Source organism: Podarcis erhardii (genome assembly GCF_964252035.2).
Source record: "Podarcis erhardii genome assembly, chromosome: 8".
NCBI lineage: Eukaryota > Metazoa > Chordata > Lepidosauria > Squamata > Lacertidae > Podarcis > Podarcis erhardii.
In genome coordinates, this window is record NC_138499.1 from 49132344 (window position 1) to 49148505 (window position 16162).

At 40.5% G+C, this 16162-nt stretch overlaps 1 protein-coding gene across 1 annotated transcript in view; it reads left to right on the plus strand.

Annotated features, from left to right (window-relative positions):
* Positions 1 to 2801: 2801 nt before the first annotated feature.
* The window catches only part of ARHGAP28 (Rho GTPase activating protein 28), a 55605-nt gene continuing 42244 nt past the window's right edge, over positions 2802 to 16162 (plus strand). Inside the window, exon 1 of the mRNA XM_081873864.1 lies at positions 2802 to 3181. Within this exon, the coding sequence (XP_081729990.1) occupies positions 2817 to 3181 (365 nt within the window). The 5' untranslated portion in view covers positions 2802 to 2816. The remainder of the gene's footprint in view (positions 3182 to 16162) is intronic.

Below are 16162 nucleotides of genomic sequence, written 5' to 3' on the forward strand. Positions count from 1 at the left end.
GTTGTTTAGTCATTTAGTCGTGTCTGACTCTTTGTTACCTCATGGACCAGAGCACGCCAGGCACTCCTATCTTCCACTGCCTCCTGCAGTTTGGTCAAACTCATGTTGGTGGCTTCGATAACACTGTCCAACAATCTCATCCCCTGTCATCCCCTTCTCCTTGTGCCCTCCATCTTTCCCAACATTAGGGTCTTTTCCAGGGAGTCTTTTCTTCTCATGAGGTGGCCAAAGTATTGGAGCCTCAGCTTCACGATCTGTCCTTCCAGTGAGCACTGAGGGCTGATTTCCTTAAGAATGGATAGGCAAAATCTATAGTGATGTGCTATTTGCCTTTTTATGCTGTATGTAGATCCCTGCCCCAATGCTATTTTCTGTTTGCAGCCTTTGTTGCTTCTGTTGTGTGTATGCCACTGTCCTGATGTAAGTTCCCTTTCTGCCACAATGCCATACACCAAATTCCTTTTTGTGTTTTGAAGAAGTGCCAACTTTCCCCACAGCTTCTAAGCTAACTACTGCACCATTCATTGGTTAATGTTTACTTCCTGCTTCAGCAAACCAGATCACAACACAGAAATGATGTCAGTACTGTACTCTGAGCTGGAACAGATCAAAAATTGCATATAAGAAACAGAAGCCAACTAGAAGAATACAACATCCCTTTTAAATTAAGGCTATGTGAACAAGAAACAGTAGATAGATATAAGATACAGAAAAAGTAGCTTTAGAAGCCCTAGAAAATTAACATTAATTGTTACCATAACATTGTAACTTGCTCTTTGAAGATTTAATGAAATTGCCCTTGTGTTCTATATTAAGATGCAAAAGACAGCAACTTAATAAGTTATCTGGTGGATTGCTTTTTTCACCTGTTTGTGATGACTATTATTTCTGCTATGAAGAGCAGATTAATCATTTCTATATCTTCTAAGTCTGCATCTTTTGGAGACAGTGGGCGCCTCCTCACTGTCCCTATTTTGTGGAAGTGGTTCATGTGCCAACCAGAAATTTAGGTCTGTGTAATTAAAATGGATTAAAGCACTCTGTCCTGCTAGTGTAACAATCCCACCTAAAAAAAACAACAGACTTTGTGCAGATAAAAAAGTGATGGGGAAATCCTCTGAAAAGTGTGGGATGAACTATTGAGTGTTAATCTTTCTACTTGCCCAGAGGATACAAACATGCCCTTAACCTGCTTTTTAGATGTTACATTTGATAGTCCGTTTAAACAATCTGAAGAAATCTAAACTTTTTAAAAGTTATTGCAACTAACTGAATACAGTAATGCTAGCAGAGGAATAACTTTCCAGACATACACTATAATTTGTAACAATAATCCTCAAAGGCCTTAATCTCAAAAGACTTCTATTCATGAGTTTGGATTTTTACTTCATAAGAACGTCAATTTATCAATTAAGTACATCTGCTTCACAAGCAAAACAAGGTGTAATATTTCAAAGTACAAATGCCTCTTTCAACAGAATCTCTCAACGATTTATTCATCAACAATTACCTGAAATGTGGATTTCAAAGAACATATTTTCTTTATCTTATATCTGCATACTTTCATAACCGCCATGACTTTATATAAATGTATCATTGGAAACAATGAACAAAGGAGAGAAATGTAGCAAAATTTCATTCCATTTATGGAAGGCTGAAAATATAGTCCTAAAACTGATATATATTTGAAATCAGTAAGATGAAAATTATGCTTATTTGATGGAGGAACAACCGGAGGGTATTAGACTTGTTTGCCCTTTGTTACCAAAACCCACATTTCAGTATTGAAGAAACTCCTAAAAACAGCACAGTTGAAGTTCATAGGAAAGCTGAATGTGAATACTGGTGGCCACAGACTGACACCCTGTCATTTTGTATTGTGCTGACCCCCAAACATTAGAAAGACGTTTGATACATTCCTCACTTTTAATTGAGGCCAGATCACCCATCTCTTAATTTCATTGGATCGCTCACTCACTATATTTTGCTCACTATATTAAAATTCAGGGGAACACAGAAAGCTGCCTTGTACCAAGTCAGACTATTGGTCTATCTAGCTAAATATCCTCCACACTGACTGGCAGTAGCACAGCCACAGAACTGGGCTCTTTGGCATGCAAAGCACATACTCTAACACTGAACTACAGCCCTTCCCCATGCCCTTTAATTGAAAGGAATCTTGATGAAGCTTACTTGGGAGTAAATTTACACATCAAAACTCATTGATGTGCACAGAACCAAGATGATGGGTGGGTGGTAAAAAGCCTCAAAGGGAAAAAAAATTAAAGGAAACCAGAGGATCTTGGCTGATCTTATGGAAATGCAGTCTTTTAATGATCCTGTGACCAAATAAATCGAATTCGAAACCTGGCCTCAGATAGACAGTTGCTGTACATGGAGGTTCTACTTTTAACAAACAATTTGCTTTTACTGGAATGATTCCTTTGTATTCGAATGATGTATTCCCTGCTTTTTTTATGCCCTTTATTAACAAATGTGTTAAGGTGCTTTTATTTGTATATATGTACATATGTATGTGTATGTATGTACACTGACACGCATCCGTGTTAGCGTACATACGTGCCAAACTGGGTCTTTGACCCGGGTGACAGAAAGCCTAGTTTCTGCCCTGCCCTGAGGAACGATGATCTTTATTTTGCCTCCCTTGCCTTGGCACAAGGACTAGTTTTGAGTTTGTATTTGGAGAGCCAGCCTGCAACTCCCTGCGCTTCTGCGCCACGAAGGATTCCTTGGGGAGAAACGCGGGTCCTCCTGGGGCGGAGGCGTGGCGGGCGGGGGGCGGCGTTTTTGAACCTATGCTAATTCCGCTGCTAGGCCCGGAGGAAGAGCCCCGAGGTCTCGCCAGCCCGGCAGCAGCGCTCGGCGGCGAGGGTGGGGAGGGGGAGGCCGGGGCGAGTCTTAAAGGGCCCGCGCATGCCGCTGCTTTTGTGACAGGGTCCTTTGATCCCGAGGAGCCGCGCCGCCGCCGGCTGAGGCAGGCAGTTGTCGCCGGGCGAGGAGGAGGAGGAGGAGGAGGAGGAGGAGGAAGACATGCGCCCGTTGCCATAATGGAGATAAAAGACACGGGCAGCGTGGTCCTGACAGCCTACCACTCTTACACCCCATCCCGGCTGGAGCCCAGCTTCGCTCCGGAGAGCCCCCCCAGCCGGTCGCCTCTCAGGTAAAAGGAAGCGCGCGGGGAGCTGGCGAGGGGCGAGCTTTTGTCTCGAGGTCAGTCATTGTGCGCGCGCGAGAGAGAGCGAGAGAGAGAGAGAGGCAGGCAGGCAGGCAGGCAGGCAGGCGAGCGTGTGAGGGTCGCCCTCGGACACGCTCCTTCTCCCGTCCCTGCTTTTCTCCTCGTTTTCTTACGAGGCGCCGAGGAAGTCTCCCTTCCTCTTCCCGCTGCAGTTTTGGCTGCGCCCTTGACCAGACGTGCGTCGAGGGAGCGGGGAGGGAGGCAGGGAGACGGGTTGGCGAAAGGTCTTCCGTTTAAAGTCTCCGGAGAGCTGCGGATCAAGTTTGTTTGCTGGCCGAGATGAGCGTCCAGATAACCTGCCGAGAAGCAGCGAGGGAAAGAGAGCGGGGAATGGTCACTTATGGACGAGATGCACCGTTTAGGAAGGGGGAGAGTCAGCTGATAGTCAGAGCCGGCTTCATAGGCAAACTTGAGCAGTTTCCCCCTCTCCCCAGTTTATATATAAACTCACAGAATCAGAAGGGACCCTGAGGAATTTTTCGCCCAAGGTGGGGCTCGAACCCACAACCCTCAGATTAAGTCTCTTGCTGAGCTATCCCAGTGTAATCCTAGGCATGGCTACCCAGAAGTTAAGTCGCCCTGAATTCTGTGGGGCTTTTAGCTAAAGTGGACACAGGATTGCAGCCTAGGTGATTTATTTTTTTGGAGCAGGGTCATTTATTATCATTGCACACCCTTTGGTTTTTAGATATCTGCTGATAGTATATGAAATGCCTAACCCATCTCATCCCAAGGGCAGGTCACAATAATTCATGTAAGGCAGAAACAACATTGAGCAGAAACAAGGAAATCTAATGTATTTATTACATTATAAAATATGTCTCACACACGGAAGGTCAGGAGAGATGACCATTACAAGAGTTTTCATCCAAACGCCAGCAATCCCCACAAGGAGGAATTTCACAATATGAAGTGTGCATCTTGCAGACATTCCTTGCATTTGTCCCAGATAAGTTTGCTGATAAAGGAAATTGTTTGGGTAACATCTTCCCTAGTGATACCTTTGGTCTTAGTGAAGCTGACCTTTCTTCTAAAGACTAGCCTGTTTTAGCTAATGTCAGCAAATGATATATTTGTGGAAGTCTGTAGAGTTTGGGGGGGTGTCTATTCCTGGAAATGGGAAGTTCTCCTGTTTTAGAAATGGAAAAAGTTAACATGCATATAATTAAGATTTTAAAGCAATAGTCATATGCTGCATTCTTGGAACTTTAACAATGACCAGTGCAAATATTATAGTAGCCAAACTAAGGGCATGCTACATTCTACATTACAGCCATCAGCAGGTGTCAGTTTAAGCTTAGAGGCCTACCATGTGGATTGAACAATTTTCTCCACACTGCCACAAATGACCAAAGGTGTGCAGGTGTCATGGGGGCAATGAACAATATGCACAATGAATTGCTTTTCGTAAACAACTTGCCAGATAGTGTTTTAGTCCTAGGTGAAATACTGTAATTTAAAACATGGATAAGGAACGAGTGGCCAGGGCTGGATTTAGAGCTGTGTGAGCAGTGTGCATGCATTGGGTGCTGAGATGAGGCAGCTGTCTGAGGCACTGCCTTTCCAAAGGTGAGTAAGGAGGTGTATGGCTTTGGGCAGGAGGCAGGAGGGCTCTGGTAGGGTCCTAGAGCCCTCCCACCTACTTCCCAAAGCTGGGAAAGCGCTAACTATGCTTGGCTTGGCTTTGGGAAGGTAGCGCAACAGCTGGAAAGGGAGGGTGGGTGCCAAATTTTGGCCTTCCACAGGGTGCCACGCTACCCAAGTCCACAACTGTTGTGGCCCTCCAGATGTTGTTGGACCCTATTCCTATCAGCCTCAGGCAGCATGGCTGGTAGTCAGGTGTGATGGGTTTTGTAGCCTAACAGGGATGATGGGTGTTACAGCCGCACATTTTCCATATTGGACTGAAAGCAATTTCCATGCCAGTCATCATGTCATTGTCTACCAATCCAAAATTGGAAGAAATAGGCTGGAGACTATAATATATGACAGTTTGGTATGAATTATCATTCTTCTGTGGAGTTTGTGAATGGCTTGTGGCACCTTGTCTCTGGGTTGTTGCAGTTTTGTTTCATTACCCCATCTGGAACAGTAGTTGTGATATATTTATAGGATACCCAAGCCCATGAACAATCTTCTGTTTTATATTCATTTTACAGCACAATTTTACTCAGAATTAAGGCCAACTGTGGTTAGTAGCATTCATTCATGGCATATTTGCTTAGGATTGTAGCCTGGGAATTGGCATTATAGTGATTGTATTAATTTACTCAGATTTCAAAAATATATTGTGGGTGTTAGCTGTTTTGTGGATCCAAATTGTATGGAAAGGTAGGATAGAAATGAATTAAATATTTAAACATTTTGCATGAATGAGTGTCAGTGTGTGAAGGCTCTGGGATCAACGTAGGATTGCTTTTTCTTTTCTTTCTTAGTGTGATATCAAATATATTAAAATAGGAGGAAACTTGAGGCCCACATCCCTAGCCCTAAGCCCAGTGGCCCAAGAATTTAGTGTGAGTGCTAACAGGGAAATATATATAGCCTCTGGTAGATTTCAATGAATGAATCAACTTGTAATTCCTTAGAACCTTGGACCTAAAGAAACCAAGTCAAAGTCCAGTATATCCAGTCCACTTGTGATCTAGATAGTTTCACAGCAAAGATGGCATTGACATTCAGTTATCTAGCAGTGTTTGTTGGGGAGAATGTTAAGTATTTTAATGCTAATGTTAATGTGTTTGGTTTGATTTATGGGACTTGAAATCTATGGGACTTGAAACATGCTTAATTTAGTGACCTGTTGTTTTTGTTTGTTTGTTTGTTTTATTATAAGGTTAGCCCATCTGGCAGTTGTTGGGGGGTTTTTTTGGGGGGGGGGGAGATAAAATGATGTTTGATATGCATAGTTGGCATCCCTAGTAATAAAAACAACACAGTAATGACTCATTGTTAAATTATTGCTGAAACCATCATTTGATTATCAGGGAGCAGAAAGAAAATGGCTTGGATCCAGAACACTCATGAGACACTCCTACTGGAGGAAGGGAGGAGATGATTTATTTTTTTTTTTTTTGCTGAATCCTCCTTCACATTGCAGACCTTTGTGTCCACTGAAAAGTTGCTCTGGAGGAGTGTGGAAGGCAGGATAGGGAGCCACAGGTGAATCAGCAATACCCATTCCTCCAGGAGCAGCTTCCTCTGGATCCCATCTCCTTCCACAAATGGAAGGAGCCCTTCCATTCACAGAATGGACCCAATAAATTTAAAAATACAACATTTCTGTTACTTAAACAAAAGAGTTATGTTGTGTCAATTCATGTTGCTTCTAACAATAGTTTATAAACTCGCTTGAGTTCCAAACTCTGAAGCTGTGCCAGGAAAGAATACAAATAAGAACTACTATTCAGAAATATAAATGAAAACTTTAAGCTACTTTAAAGGATATACGTATGAACAGCAAGTTTCTTGAGCTCCTGTAATGTTTTTTACACACACACACACACACACACCCATCTCCCAGTGAAGTTGCCCACTTCCTGCAGCTGTCTGGTTGCAGTAAGTGGTTTTTGCCATATGGGCAGTCAGAAACTCCATCTGTGTTTCCGAAGCTTGCTGTGGAAAGAGGTTGTATTACCTCAGCATGTGGTCCAGTGGAATGCAGAATGCATGAAAGAAAATGTACTAGTTGTTTTAGCAAAGGACAGAAAAGTCTGCGTTTGAATCCATGGCCTTTTTCCTTCTTCAAATTCTTTATAATAAGTATTGTTGTCATAATTATTCTCCATTTTTTGTCTCCAGTTAGTACAGTGTGTTCAGTTTGGGTTCATTAAGACAGCAATCTGGAAATGGGTTTTCTGTAGCTAAAGATTTTTTTTTTTAAAAAAACCTAGTTTTTCTTATGTTTAGTAATTGGACCTTGGAGTCTCATTCTACTTTGACCACTTTGATTATGCAGATGAAACATGCATATAAAATTAGTTGAATAATTTGTTATTTGTACCCAAAATGACTTAAGTATATGGTATTAATTAGTACATTTCAGTGTGTAGAAATGAAGAATTTAAATTTATAAATTCAGTTTCTTGCTTTCATTAAAAAGCTAAAAAAATGAACAGCAAAGTTTAGTTTTAACATAGTATTGACAGACCTCATGGGGATACTTCACTCACCAACACACACAATCCACTAGAGCTAGCTATTTCCTCTTGTGTTGCACTAGTGTGGTGATTATGCAGGAAAATATGCTTCTAATTTGTATGAAGTCCATTAACTGTTTTGTTTTCATGTGATATGATATGATAAGTGTCACCAACCCTTTTCCTGCAGGAGCTGCATGCTAAAGTGGCTGTGGCCCAAATGGAAAAGTAGGACATGGTCATGGTGTAAAAGTGGGTGTGACTGTGGTGGAAAATTAATACCCTTTTCATTACATGGTGAATATATAGAATAAAACATGGCTGTGGTTTTTTCTCCTTTGTGATTTTCCTGGTACTGAGGAAGAGACTACTTTTAGTTGGCGTTCCAAAATCCAGTGGGTTCATCATGTATGAAGTTGGTTCTTTGCATATACAGTGGTACCTCGGGTTACAGACGCTTCAGGTTACAGATGCTTCAGGTTACAGACGCTTCAGGTTACAGACTCCGCTAACCTAGAAATAGTACCTCGGGTTAAGAACTTTGCTTCAGGGTGAGAACAGAAATGGCGTGGCGGCAGCAGCGGGAGGCCCCATTAGCTAAAGTAGTACCTCAGGTTAAGAACAGTTTCAGGTTAAGAACGGACCTCCAGAACGAATTAAGTTTTTAACCCGAGGTACCACTGTACTAGCATTGGAAAAACCTGTTCTTCCTGATAGGTGTTCCCAAATCTTAAGTGGGTGTTTCTTTGTTGTTGGAAAATTTCTCTGTGGTTATGCAGAGCTCATAGAACTCCAACACTTCCATGGTTCTTTGTGGCAAGATAAGTTCCATTTGATATTCCTCTGGTATATTTGATAATTTCACAGTAAAGTGTAACACCAAAATGCTGTTTAAGGTTCTGGAAGTGTACAGTAATGTTCTGCTGAAAATGGCCACACTCTGCTGCTGTTTTAGGATTATGTCTTCAAAGGACTGGGAAATATGTTGTACACAGTATTTCCCTTCCTAGCTGGTGTTGAAAAGCCTTAAAATAGAAAAAAGCCTTCTTGTAGAATAGTAATCAGCTGGTTTTGCAGTTCAGTGTTCAGGTATTTTGTGACATCTACCACAAATGCCAGGACAGCCACTATTTGTCACTCAGTTCTTCAGCTGGCTTCCCACTAGACCTCATGAACAGTTTCATTTCTTCACGGAGCTCATAAAACTGCTTTAGTGCAGTACCTCTGCTCAGCTGTTATACTTCACATAGTCAGATTAAGGTTCTTCAGGAACTCTTTGATCTAGCAACTGTTCAACCTCCGGCTTTTTATAAAGCAAATGCAGGAAATAAATTGATTTATTTGTTTTGGTTTATTGTATTACTATGCAGCTTTTCATTCAGGTGAATCTCAAAGTTACTTACAAACAATAAATAAATAACAATAACATAATAGAACATCACAAAAACAGCATAAATACTATAAAATAATTAACAAATCACCAACAAAACAATTATAATCTATAAATCACTATTAACAAAACAGCAACAGTCATGGCAATATTACTATCTATTTAGGCCATGCTAATTTTACACCTATAACTGGAAAGAGCCCCATAGTTTAAATTAAGTCCAAATTGAGTAGAATCAAATTTCTGAAAATTTTTAGAGCAGGGGTAACAGACTAACATCTCCCTCAGGAAGGAAGTCTTAAACTGGCACCCAAAAGTTGGAAAGTGTCAGCACCAAGAAGGCCTCACTTAGGACAGTATTCCACAGGCGGGAATTATTCAGGAATTATTTTTCAGTTCTGCCTTCTTGTTTGCACCTCCACCATGTTTCCTGGTTTATTTTCCAGTTCTGATGTGCTCTTTAGTTCTGGCTTATGCCTTGATTCTGTTTCCTGGTTTGTTCATTGGTTCTGACTTGCTTTGTCCCTTGGCTCACTCCAGACTGCTACCCATGATCATGCCCTGACTTAGGGCAGTGGCGTAGTATGGGGGGTGCAGGGGGGGCCGGCCGCATCGGGCGCAACATCTGGGGTTAGGGTTAGGGGGTGCAAATCCACGGGTTAGGGGGCGCAAATTACTTGCCTTGCCCCGGGTGCTGACAACCCACGCTACGCCACTGACTTAGGGCATGCATAGGGAGGCTGTTGCCATCATAGCTAGTCAGCATTTTTTTTGCTTGTCCATCCTATTTTGCATTTTAGTTCCACCCCTTTACTGGGGGCTGTTACCACCAGCTGTGCCAATTTGCTGATGTCATTGCCATTCAAATGCCTTTATAATGCCCCACAATTGAATTGTCAACATTCTATGTCTGATGTGTTCCATAATCAAAACAAAACAAATTCCTTCCAGTAGCACCTTAAAGACCAACTAAGTCAGTTCTTGGTATGAGCTTTCGTGTGCATGCACACTTCTTCAGATACACTGAAACAGAAGTTTCCAGACCCTTCTATATAGTGAGAAGGTGGGGAGGGGTATTACTCAGAAGGGTGGTGGGAATGGGTGATTGGCAGATAGCTGTGATGAGCCTGTTGACGACTCTTAACGACTGCAATAGGTCTTACAGGAAAAAGCAAGGGGTGAAAAGGTGAAAAATGGCTTTGTCATGTATAATGAGATAAGAATCCAAGGTCTTTGTTCAGACCAGGTTTCTCCATTGTTTTGAGTTTGGTGATAAGTTGTAATTCAGCAGCTTCTCTTTCCAGTCTATTTCTGAAATTCCTTTGTAGTAAAACAGCTACTTTGAGATCTTGTATAGAATGTCCTGGGAGATTGAAATGTTCTCCTACTGGTTTCTCTGTCTTGTGATTCCTGATGTCCGATTTATGTCCGTTTATTCTTTGGCGTAAGGTCTGGCCTGTTTGTCCAATATAGAGAGCTGAAGGACACTGTTGGCATTTTATGGCATACACAATGTTAGACGATGAGCAATTAAATAGTCCCGAGATGGTACGTGTGATGTTGTTGGGGCCAGTAATGGTGTTGTCCGGGTGTATGTGGCAGCAAAGTTGGCATCTGGGTTTATTGCAGGCTCTGGTGCCAGTGTCCGTGTTAGGTCTGGTTAGTGTTCCACAATATCAGCTTTACTCAGTATTACTGTGCTACACCTTGTTATATGACTGCCAGTAGCCCATGATGCTATAATAGTCAATGATGTGGGTTGCCTTGTAATGCCAGCAAAGTTCTAGAAATTGTTATATCACATTACATTCATTCATAAGTTAGCATGCAATGTCATAAAACATGTGCTAGTGTAGTGGCTTATAGGATCAGGCTGTAAGCATTTTTATTCCATTTTCTTTACGTTATTTAGAAGCCTTTGGCACAAATTAAAACTCAGTTCATGGGATGAGTTCAACATTTATTTATTTAATAAAATGTATATGCTGTTTGATTGTAAAAAAAACCCCACACCCTTAAAGCTGTAAACAAAGTTAAAATACTAAACCTGATTGAAATTATCTCAGCTTTCTAAGCATATGGGTAGGCTTGTCCAAACAATAATGTTTTTAGCAGATGCTGAAAAGGGAACCATGAAGGTCCCTGCTTGATCTCAATAGGCAGGGAGTTCCAAAGTGCATGTTTTGCCACTCTAAATGATTGAGTTCTTACTTATATGTGAAACAGGTATTATGTGGCACCTGTAGTAGTACCAATTTCACTGAACGAAGCACGTGAGTGGACACATGTTGGATACGGTGATATCATGGGTAAACTGGTCCTAAGTCATTAAGGGCTTTATATACTAATAGTAACACCTTGAACTTGGCCCAGTAGCAAGTTGGCAATCAGTGCAAATCTCTGAGCACAGGTGTTGTATGCTGACAAGGCCTCATTCTTGTCAGCAATTGTGCCACAGTATTCTCCAGCAACTGCAGCTTCCAGATCAAGCACGAGTGAAGCACTACATAGAGTCCTTTGCAATAATCCAGTCTTGAAGTTACCAACACATGAACTACTGTGGTAAAACTTTCCTGGTTCAGGAATGGCCATAGCTGTCAAACCAGTTGCAGTTGGTAAAAGGCACATCTAGCCATTGAGGCTACTTGAGCCTCCAGTGATAGAACTGGACCCAGAAGTGCCCCCCAACTGTGAACCTGATCCTTCAAGGGAACCTCAACCCCATCCATGGTAGAAAACTGACCAATTTCTTGGACACAGGAGCTACTCACCCATATGGAATAAACACAGAATTTAATTTTTTTTCAAGGTAGGGATTTTCCCATTCCATTATTGTTCTGTGAGTTTGTTCTACTGAACATTTTGCTCCATCTGGTTTCTGGTTTAAACTACTAGAATGTCTTAAAATTCTTAAAAGCTTTCTAGGACTGAAAAAAAAGTATCTGGATCGCTTCACAGTTAAGTTTATTTTTCAGTGTACTCTAGAGAATGTTAGCTCCATTGTTTTATTTGCTATTTCATATACCAATGATTAAATGCATAATTCATAGCTGACTTATTTACATTTTCTTACTGTTTCTCATAAAGGCAAGATACTGGCAGGGTTTCTTTTTTACTCCAATTGAGTTCATTAATCTAACTGAAAATGAAACATGTGTGTTTCAGCAGAGGTTAATACCAAATGCATTTATCTTCATACTAGGTTATTTACTTACAGAAGACTAGTCTCCAGGAACAGTTCAGTATGCCAACCAATTTTGGAAGTCACCTGTAGCACATAGGGGCATGTACAAACATGCACATTCCTTTTTACTTTGTTTTACACACTTGCTGAGTTTCCTTTTCCGAAAGGTGAAGTAAGCCTCCATGGTGGCATGGTTCAAACATGCCATTCCCAATCCAACAAACCGTGGTTTGTTGGAATGCAAATGACCATGAGCTCAAGCGTTCCCGTTCTCCTTTTGTATGCCCAGCTGCAGAGGAAACTACCACATGTGATTTAAAGTACTCTTCACAAGTTAGTAATCCAAACCAGGAAGCACTTAAATCACAGTGTCCTGTTTTGGGTATCACAGGGAAGTTGTAATTTAACAAACCAGGAAGCCTTTTCTATAGCTGAATGTCCGAGAGGAGGAAGGAAAGAGAGAAGAGGAGCTCATGTCCATCTCTAATTCTTATAGTTTGTTGGAATACTGCATCTGACCCAGGTTGATATCTCATAGGCAAAGAATCTTAGAAATAAAATACCGATTGCAATGGTTCCTGTTGAGTGTTTCAGGTATCGGACATATCAGTTTAGTGTTACTGCACTTTTCAACTATATGTCTATTCTTAGCAGAATCAACACCAGTGGCAGAGTTGAAATCGGCACCTGCAGTACCAAATGTGTGCTTCTGCTTCAGTTCTCATCAACTCTTTTTTGATAGGTAAAGCAGTAATGTATAAAGTCCCCTAACTGAGGTCATGCAATACTGTACCAATACATTTGTGGCACTGCTCCATGGACTTCTAAGCAACTGTTAAATTTTCACCATTTAAAAAAAAATGTATCCTAGGCAAATTGTTGAATTACTTCATAATGTGTTGGTTCAAAATGGTTTAGAAGCCGCTGCATCATAAGCTACCAATCTTCTATACCTGCCTACCTCACTGATCTGGAGAAAGTATAGCGGCACTCCATGGTCACTATAATCTTGGTCTGATTGTCTGGCAGATCTGATTGAGCAGGCCCTGCAGTTCGCATTTATATACAAATGATGTCAAACCCCTTCTGTTAAGGTGCAGTGTAAACAATCTTAACTATTTTTGATGTTTATCTCATGGTACAATAAACTTTCTCAGGGGACAGGAATACACACACAAAAACACCCTTCTTTCAATAACATCTTTTAAAACATCCCAAAGTTTTCATAGACATTGAGTATTTGTTGTTGAAATCTTAAATTTCAGAGTGCATCAAAATTCTAAAACAGAACTTGGTTTAATTCAGTTGCTCATGTAAAATAAGCTGTAACCTAGGAAAAATGTGAAAGCCTGTATCTTTTTTGAGGGGTAGTGGTAGAGATAAGGGAAGAACAGCATATGACTTATTTCACAGACTGGAATTTTAAACAGCTTCTTAACTGGAATTTAAAAACCCATTTAAACATCTCTCTACAAATTATTATTAAACCATTCAGGAGGTAATGCTTATAAATAGGCAGACAATAGTAGACTCACTTTTTCCTGTAGGCTTTAGAAACATCTACAACATGTCCTTTGAGACCTTCACTAAGGAATGCAGTATTTATAGTCTTTATAGAATTTCATGTTATGGTTGAAACTAGAGTTGGCTTCTCTGATTTCTTTAGTATGGTGCCCCTGCTGATTTCCCTGGTGCTTTCATATGCAGAACTTATGGAAAACATCTGGCACTGTCTTTTTGATCAGCTTGTCAGTTGAACATTTGGCCAGCTGCCATCCATTCATTTTAGCCATGTCACTTATGGCACATTGATTAAATGATGCTTAAAGCTGCCTGGAAAAGAAAAAGAAATAGTAGTGGATTCAGGGAATTAAAAAAATAAAAATAAAGAACAGGGTCCAATCTTCTGGGTCAAGGAAAGCCTAGACAAAAATGTATCTCTTTACAGGTTGTCTGAAGCAACTGTATGACAGAGGGACAAGATTTTATGGTACAGGGACAATATTAGAAAATGCTATTTTGGGGGTCATCACCCTATGATATTTCTCAGGGATCTTACAGGTCTATACTTGGGCAGGTGGTATTTCAGGTAATATGGTCCTGAGTTGCTCAGGGCTTTATATGAACAAGAACAACACATTGAACATGGCCCAAGATCAGTCCTTTAAAGCTTTTCTATTTTGCCATTGGTAACCAGCATCAGTGCAGCAGTTCATTATAGATTTACATCACAACTTTATTTAGCCAAATAACACAGCAGTAAGTCAAACTAAACAAGAATGCAGCTCGTATATTGTTGCATTGCCATAGAGATTTGTGGATTATATGGTGAATGAAGTTCAATAAACTGAAATGTTTAATAAATTAGTTTTAGATAGTAGCTTTTCTATGTTATATGCTCCTGCTCCTTTTATTCCTCTCTGTGCCATATAAAGTATAACTGGAAATTAGCAGTAACAATTCAAGGAACCAGAAAGTGAGACTAATGGGTAACAGGCAGGAAATAGTGCAATGGTGACCTCTAGATTGTAATTGACTATACTTTTCACTTTTCAGCTTTTCTTTGCTGGGGCTTTTCTTTTCAAGAATTTACTTTCTTCCCTGCCTGCATTTACTTTGTTCACCTTTCCAAATCTTCACTGAATTACTGTTTAGTGAAGAGCTCCAAAAACAAGTATGGGGGAGGAAATAATATACAATTTTAATTACTGAGATATCGATTGTTTTTTGAGAGAGAAAAGGTAGAGGAAATTAACTCTTTAAGGAAACTCATCAAATCTAGTAAATATAAAGTTACCTGAAGGAAAATTTTCTGTATATGCTTTTATTTGCTACATCCTTTAGGAAAGCCAGCTATGGCATTTAAGTGCAAATTAAGCATAATTTCTGTTTCTTAGTGAATCCACTAGGCTTATTTTTGTATAAGTATCACTGAATACTTTTCAGCATATTCTTGGACAATACCTCCTACTTTGCTTTGCTCATGTGTATTTTTTTTTAATTTCCTGGATATGTGCTTTGACGCTGTTGCCCATGTTGCTACTGCATTCTTTGTGTAATAACTGCAACCATGCTTACAGTTGAAAATGGAGTTCAGTAGTTCTAAACTATATTTTATTAGAACATTTTCATGCTGTCTGTTTGCACTGAGGTGTGTGAATGGAATTTTCTTTTCTGTAATTTGTTTTATTTCTTGAATATGTGCTTCCATTTGTTGGTTTTGTCCATGAAATAGACATAGTGTCAGGGTGAGCATCAGCACCTTGGACAGCTGCTGGGGTTCCAGTGTTCCATCAGGGCCTATCGCCAACTCCTGCCTTGGGGGTCCTTTTAGGTGTTTTCATTTTTCCTAGCCTGATATTTACATTTCATGCCCCTGAACAATGCTGTATTAGGGGCACTGTAAAAAAATAATATGGCAGCTGGACCAAAATGTCTGGCATGTAGCTACAGTTACTACCAGGCAAGCATGCCAGGAGCCAATGATGGGAAAAGATGCTTAAAGGCTCCTTCATGTTCCGTTTCACTTACAATTACTAGCTGAACAGAACACAGTCATAACATGGACCCCGAACACCCTGGAACTCGGATGTTTTGACTCCCGAACGCCACAAACTTGGAAGTGATTGTTCCGGTTTGTGAACATTCTTTTGGAACCCGAATGTCCGATGGAGCTTCCGTGGCTTCTGATTGGCTGCAGGAGCTTCCTCCAGCCAATCAGAAGCTGTGATTTGGTTTTTGAACATTTTGGAAGTTGAATGGACTTCTGGAACAGATTCCGTTTGACTTCCAAGGTACGACTGTATATCTGAAGACTTTCAAATTTAACATTAAATATTTCTATTAAGTCAGGGCATCTGCACTGTACACACATACATTCATACAGGAAACCTGTAAAACTTTTAGCTTCCATCTGTCTTCCTGCTGATTCACAGAATATATGGCATATATGTAAAACATGTTTGAATCTCCAGCATTTATAAAAGAAAAAATAATGTATTGCATGTGGAACTCTTAACATTTTCTGCTGAAAGAAACCTAACAAGTTGCTGCAACTGATACAAAATGGAGTAATGTATATGTTTCTTCTTGGTGTTAGTAACAGATCTTGTTAGAACCCATTGATTTAAATGGTGGCACAAGAAAGGATCTCTATTTTAAGTCATGAAAGAAAGAAAGAAAGAAAGAAAGAA